Below are 7,425 nucleotides of genomic sequence, written 5' to 3' on the forward strand. Positions count from 1 at the left end.
CGAGACAGGGTTTCTCTGTGGCTTTGGAGCCTGTCCTGGAACTAGCTCTGTAGACCAGGCTGGTCTCGAACTCACAGAGATCCGCCTGTCTCTGCCTCCCGAGTGCTGGGATTAAAGGCGTGCGCCACCATCGCCCGGCAAGAGGGAATTACTTTGTAGCAGAGGCTGACCTAGAACTCACCATGTAGCCCAGGCTGGCCTCAAACTCATTATAATCCTCCTACCTCAAGCTACTAAGTACTGGATCATAGGTTTGGGCCACCGAGCCTGGCTTACATGGTTTTCCTTACCATCGCTGTTTCTCTGTGTTTGGGTGCTAGTGATGGACCAGAGGGCTAGATAAGCACTCTGCCACTAGGCTGCACCACTCTCAAAAGGGTTGAAGATAAATTTGTACCTGTGCCAGGTGAGTTTTATGTCACCCTAACAAAAACTACAGTTGTCAGAGAGGAAGCACCTCCAGTGAGGAAATGCCTCCATAAGACCTGGCTGTAAGCAAGCCTATTAAAATCTTCTTAATTAGTGACCGATGTGGGAGGCCCAGCCCATTGTGGGTGTGCTGCCTTTGGGTTGGTGGTCCTGGATTCTAAAGTAAGCAGCACTCTCAAATGGCCTCTGCATCAGCTCCTGCCTTCAGGTTTCTACCTACCCTCTGTGATTTCCTGCCCTGATTTCCCTCAGTGATGAGCAGTGACGTGGAAGTGTTAGACAAACAAACCCTTTCCTCCCCAGTTGCTTTGGTCATGGTGTGTCATCACAGCAACAGTAACTCTAAGACAATAACATAACAAAAGAAAACCTACTCTCACAGACTTATTAGAAAAGAAGACACATCATTTTAAGAAGAATCACTTACCTCTGCTATAGAGTGGGCTACTGCTCAGCGGGGGTGGGACCGTGGTGCTAGGTTTCTGAGCCTTTGGCTGTACTATGATTTGGTAGCCCTGCATGAGACGCTGGCAAATGAACTCTTCAAACACTTGCTGGGCTGTCATTTGAACACCCTCCTCATCTCTCCTGAAAAGAAATGACTGAGCATGTGGATATGCTTGGCCTTGGGCAGTGACACCTAACGGTCACTGCGTCTCTTCTCTTTTGTTTCATCCCAGATTATCATTCTACAACAGCTCATAAAATCCATAATTTGTACGCCAGCTTTAGAAGATGATCAGTTCAACAAGGCAGGAAAAAAGAATAGAAATTAGAAATCAGGTTCAGTGTGCCAAAATCATTACACTAGCAAATATGTTATCAATGGAGACAACTGTTAATGTCAACAAAACCTGAAAGTAACAGCTCTTGCATCATCAGATTTCCCAAATACTTAAGGAGGACATGAAAGGTTTAAAAGTTCAATGCTCTTCTATACATGTGATCCAAAATACCCATAACCCTCACATACAAAACTAACTGCTTTTCTCTTGGGCACTGACCTGTCCATGTCTGCTTCTGGGAGGAGATCATAGCAGCCCTCTGTGTAGTCATTCTGCAGGCCCTGACGGTCCGGGAAGTAGTCAGTGGTGAGGGGAAGGCATGCAGGAGTAGTAAGAGACTTCCAGTCCACTCCAACTGTGCAACAGAAGCCTGGCACTACAGGGGGAGCAGACAGTGTCAGAACTGCCTCGCATAATGGGGAAAAGGTATATGTGGTCACCATGGCAGGTTTGGGATATGGAGGGGGAGGAGTTTATGGTAAAAGGTGACAGAAATTGCCAGGATAGAGAAGGAGCAGAAGGAAGGGGATGGGGGAGGGAGAAAGAGAGAGAAACAGAGTTTGTTAGATAATGCAACACATGCTTATCCAATCCCATCATGCAAATGGGATTCACAGCCGCTATTTTTCATTTTCTGCTGATCATGAGCTACAGCTGAAATGCCAGTGAGGTTACTGCAGGGCAGGCAAGGTTACATATCAAAGCAAATTAATATTCTGAGAGCAGAAGAGAGGCTCAGGCCAGAGCTTCTCCTTTTGAGGACTGTAGAGTGTCTGGGTAGGAAAGGAAGAAAGCTCAGTCTAATTGGGAGCAAAATAGCATATAGCAGCAGAAACAGGAACACTTTCAGAATCACAACAAGTAACAGATTCAAGAAGAGGAGGGAAAACCAAAGGAGGATGTCTGGGACAGTTACAAGACTGGGATTTTGGAGACATGTGTTTGATACCTGCTTCTTGTGTAAAGCAGACTTTCAATACCAGTAACTAAGTCCTGACATTTTGGACTAGACAAGATGTTACAGAGGGCTGTGCTGGGCTGAGAGATGCTGAGGAGTGACACCGGACTCTTATCACAAGATGCCAATGGTTCACTCTACTGTGCAAACCAGAAATGACTACAGACATTGCTGTGTCTGCTTGGGTGTTTGCCCCTTCCTGCTAACTTAAAATGCTAAGGCAGCACTATGGTCTGGCTGCTGTTTGTTTCACTAGACTCAGGCACATGGGGCTTGGTCCCCAGTGTGGAAATATGAGAAATATGGAGCCTAAAGAAAGGTCCTTGGAGGTGTGTCCTCAGGAAGGTCGGGTTGTTCTAGAACTTGAGGCAGTTCTTGCCCCCAGCCTGCTCTCTAGCCTCCACTTTTCTGCACGTGATCTCTCTGCTTCACTCTTTCTAATCACGATGCCATCCACCACGTGATGCAATTGGTCAGCTCTTGCCAGAGCCAGCACCACAGTAACCTCTCTCTCTCTTTCTCTCTGCCTCTCTCTATCTCTCTCTAACCTCTTCTTCTCTCATAGCCTTGCTATGAATCCCAGGTTAGCCTGGAATTTGTAGTCTTTCTCCTTTAGCTTCAAGAAGACTGAGATTACAATGTGCACTGTACACTAGCCTTTAAACTACCTTTTTTTATAGTCTTATCCCCCCTCAGGTATTCCATTTAAATAGCTATCTCCCAAAGTAAAACTTAATCTGTAAGACCTTTAACGTAAAGACTATCTTTTTAAAATCTCTGTAAGAGGAAACAACAACAAAAGACTCCATACTTTGCCTTTGAGTATTGATGGGATACTTATACACTATATACGGTAAATGCACGTGTATGAGCAGTAACGAATTTACAACACAATGTATTCTCTATGGCTTTTTCAGCCTCACATCACCCTCACATGGGTGAAAAAGTCTTATGTGCTAGATATGGGGACCCACCATGAGTCAGAAATGGAAGCAAACTACCTCTTTATGTTGTCTTAGATCATCACGCTAGACCTCACTACCGTTCTGACTCTTATATCAGTGATTTCTGCTGGGCATGATAGCATATGTCTGTAGTCCCAGCACTGGGCAAGCAGAGACAGGAGAATTGCTACAAGTTCACAACTAGCTGGGCTACAGAGAGAAACCCTGTTTAAAAAAAAAAAATCAAAATACTCTTCCCCGAGAAAAATATGGAAACTATCCAAATGGTCACTAATAAAAAATGATTGCTAAAACCTCAGATATAATCATATGTTTGATGATATGATTAAAAATAACCTCAGACACTTTTGGTTAGTTTGTTTGTTTGGAGACTGTGTCTCACTATGTAGCTCTGGCTGGCCTGGAACTTCTACTTATACCAGGCTTCCCAAGTGTTGGGATTAAAGCCATGTGTTATCATACTCAGCTTAATAAAACTTAAAACAACAACAACAACAACAATTTTTTGGGGGGTTGGCATGATGGCTTAATAGGTAAAAGCACTTGCCACCAAATCTGATAACTTGAGTTTGATCCCTGGATCCGCCCAGCAGGATAGAGCCAACTCCCTCTGGTTGTCCTCTGGCGCCTGTGCACATGTCATCACACAAATACATATATTTTTTAAATTTTTAAGAGTAATAGAGGAGCTGGGCAGTGGTGGTACATGCCTTTAAACCCAGCACTTGGGAACTCATTTTGAGTTCAAGGCCAGCCTGGTCTACAAAGAGTTTTAGGACAGTCAGGACTATTACAGAGGGTAACCCTGTCTCGAAAAACAAACAAGCAAACAAACAAAACAAAACAAAACAAAAGAGTAATAGAGGGGCTGGAGAGATGACTCAGCAGTCCTCTTCCGGGACACAGGTCAATTCCTGGGACCCACGTAGCAGCTTACAACTGTCTGTAACTCCAGTTCCAGGGCATCTGACACCCTCACACCAATGCACGTAACATTAACATAAATAAATAATTTTTAAAAAGAACAGGGATATGAAAACTAGTAAGAGGAGCCGGGCGGTGGTGGCGCACGTCTTTAATCCCAGCACTCGGGAGGCAGAGGCAGGCGGATCTCTGTGAGTTCGAGACCAGCCTGGTCTACAGAGCTAGTTCCAGGACAGGCTCCAAAGCCACAGAGAAACCCTGTCTCGAAAAACCAAAAAAAAAAAAAAAAAAAAAAAAAAAAAAGAAAAGAAAACTAGTAAGAGGACTAAGCTGGCCATCAGCTACACACCGCAGCCACATAATGAAGCGTGTGCAGTGGCAGGACTGCGCCCCTGCCACCGTGTTGGTACAGATGCTCTCTAAGGTTAGCTGTTTAAATAGATAAATGAAATGTGACCAGAACAAATGCTAACTAGCCAAATGGTCTCACTATGGGTGTCTGGAGGGCTCTAATAATAGCCCCTTATTTCTGGTTCCCCCACAGAGGCTTCTGCCTGGCACGAGGGTCTTTCGCACGTGTCCTGAATGACACATTCTGGAGCAGGTCATTCAGCCATACTTCTCTCCCTGGCATCAGAGACTCAGGAGACCCTCCCATCACCTGTCTATACCACAACACAAGTGTATTTCTAGACTGTTCTCTTCCCACAGGGCGTCCTCACGCCCTCACCATCCCATACAGCCTATTGCCTGCCCCCTACTAGTCAGCTGTCTCCTCTTACTTGGGTCTGGAGAAGTAGAAACACCATCCTCTGGAGAATCCTTATTCTGGGTCCTAGGATTCAGACCTAGAGAAAGAAAAAGTGGCTTGTCTGAATCAAAAGTTGCTATACAAAAAAGTGCAGACAGTTGTGGTTGAAAAAGCTCAAAAGCAAAGCTAAAAATAAAACACAAACCAGGACAGGCAGCGGTGGCACACTCCTTTAATCCCAGCACTCGGGAGGCAGAGGCAGGCGGATCTCTGTGAGTTCAAGGCCAGCCTGGTCTACAAGAGCTAGCTCCAGGACAGGCTCCAAAACTACGGAGAAGTCTCGAAAAACAAAACAAAACAAACAAAAACAAAAAAACGCAAACTAAGTGCCAGTTCTGAACTGAATATTTCAAACAGTACAAAATAATCAACTAAAGAAAAATATGAATAACCTAAAATTTGGGAATGAACCAGAACTTCAAAGTTTTCAATACCACTCTCTTTGTCTGATAAAATATTTTTTGCAAGCTGGGAGGTGGTGGCGCACGCCTTTAATCCCAGCACTCGGGAGGCAGAGGCAGGTGGATCTCTGTGAGTTCGAGACCAGCCTGGTCTACAAGAGCTAGTTCCAGGACAGGCTCCAAAACCATAGAGAAACTCTGTCTCGAAAAAAAAACCAAAAAATATATATATATATATTTTTTTGCAAAGAAAACTGCTACTTATTTTTAAAAAAACTAACACATCTTAAAGTCATTTCAACTAATTAATTTTTAGCAAACATAAAATAACCTAATTACATTTTGTACAGTTATTATTTAACCTTACCTTCTAGAACACTTTCCAAATCATAGCTTTTAAGAATATAACATAAGGGTTAGAGAGATGGCTCAGTGGTTAAGAGCACTGACTGTTCTTCCAGAGGATTTGGGTTCAATTCCCAGCATCTACATGGCAGTTCACAACTGTTTGTAATTCCATGATCTGACATCTTCACTCAGACATACATGTAGGCAAAACTCCAATGCACATAAAATTAAAAATAAAAAAATTAAAAAAAAAAAGCATATAACATAAAGTCAGGAATTGGTGGAGTATGCCTTTGATCCCAGCACTCGGGATCAAAGAGCCAGTTTTGTCTACAAAGCGAGTTTCAAGACAGCCAGAGCTGTTACACAGACAAACCCTGTCTTGGAAAGAAAGAAAAAGAATACAGCATAAGACATCAAAGTTTACTATGTTTAACAAAATAACAAAGAATCTACCTAGATATTATTAGTCTGAAAAAGATTCAAAATGAAACTTGAATATGAAATGATAGAGCTAATTGAAAAACACGCATAACTAATTAAACATCACTTGGAAAACATACATATTTATTAGAAAATCATATTATAGGAAGGATTGAAAAGAGCCTCCAAAGATTAACTGTCTCTGAATACAAAGCTAAGGGAGGAGGTAGGTGAGAAACAGAACTTTGTTGTCATTTTTAGAGACGTATTTATTTTATGTGTATGAGTGTCTACTCATATCTATGTGCATCTGTGTGCGCCTGGCGCATGTGGAGCCCAGCAGAGGACACCAGACTGTGAGCTGCCATGTGGGTCCAGAGAATGGAGCCCAGGTCCTCTGCAGGAGCATCACATGCTCCTAACTGCTGAGACATCTCTCTAGCCCCAGAACTTGTACCTTCTACTCCATATGTATCTGCACCACTTGAATCTAATTTAAGGATAACAAATATTTATAAATTCCTTGTGAAATCTTTGAAAAAACAAAATGAAAACAAAAGCAATGACCTGGGGGAAAAATGCTGAAAATCACATAATCTGGAATAAGGAGAGTTCTCTCAAAACTCAAAAGGAAGAAAATTAACAACCCAATAAATAAGTGAACAAAATATTCGAACTGGCACTTTGAACACCACCTACAGAAGGCAAGTGAGGGCATGACAAGATCCCATGCCCGTATTATCAAGGAACAGTGAATGGAGGAGCGAAAGGCCCCAAAGCTGGTCTTTGTTCATCTGTTATTTCAGGACACGGTCTAACATATTCTACGCTGGCCTCAGACTTGGTACATAGCAGAGGATGATCTCCAATTTATGACCCTCCTTCCTCTATCCCAGTGCCAAAATTATAGGTCTGTACCACCAAGCCCAGTTTTTGTTTGCGTGTTTACTGATTCAAGTTTATAAATGTTCTGCCTACATGTATGCCTGTGCTGTGCACATTTGTGCCTGGTATCCACATAAGTCAGAAGAAGGCATGAGATCCCCTGGAACTAGAGTTACAAATGGTTATGAGCTACCATATGGGTGCCCTAGTCCTCTGTAAAAGCAACAAGTGCTCCTAACTGCTGAGCCAACTCTATCCCCCAAACCCAGTTTTTCCTTCTTCTGTCTTTTGTTTTTGCTTCTGCTTGGATTTTTTTTCTTTTTTATTGAAAATAAAACCCAGGGGCAGGCAATGGTGCTGCATGCCTTTAATCCCAGCATCGGGAGGCAGAGGCAGGTGGATCTCTTTGAGTTCAAGTCCAGGCTGTCTACAGAGTGAGTTACAAGACAGGCTCCAAACTACAGATAAACCTTATCTCGAACTCCCACCCCCCCCC

The 7,425-nt window shown here is 43.2% G+C and overlaps 1 protein-coding gene across 1 annotated transcript in view; it reads right to left on the reverse strand.

The window, feature by feature from the left end:
• Positions 1 to 7,425, reverse strand: part of Depdc5 (DEP domain containing 5) — a 124,797-nt gene that overhangs the window by 52,585 nt on the left and 64,787 nt on the right. The window contains exons 24-26 of the mRNA XM_013353345.2: positions 4,844 to 4,909; positions 1,434 to 1,590; positions 857 to 1,017 (exon numbers count right to left, since the gene is read on the reverse strand). Coding sequence (XP_013208799.1) covers positions 857 to 1,017; positions 1,434 to 1,590; positions 4,844 to 4,909 — 384 coding nt within the window. The remainder of the gene's footprint in view (positions 1 to 856; positions 1,018 to 1,433; positions 1,591 to 4,843; positions 4,910 to 7,425) is intronic.

Source organism: Microtus ochrogaster, unplaced genomic scaffold (assembly GCF_000317375.1).
Source record: "Microtus ochrogaster isolate Prairie Vole_2 unplaced genomic scaffold, MicOch1.0 UNK6, whole genome shotgun sequence".
Lineage (NCBI taxonomy): Eukaryota > Metazoa > Chordata > Mammalia > Rodentia > Cricetidae > Microtus > Microtus ochrogaster.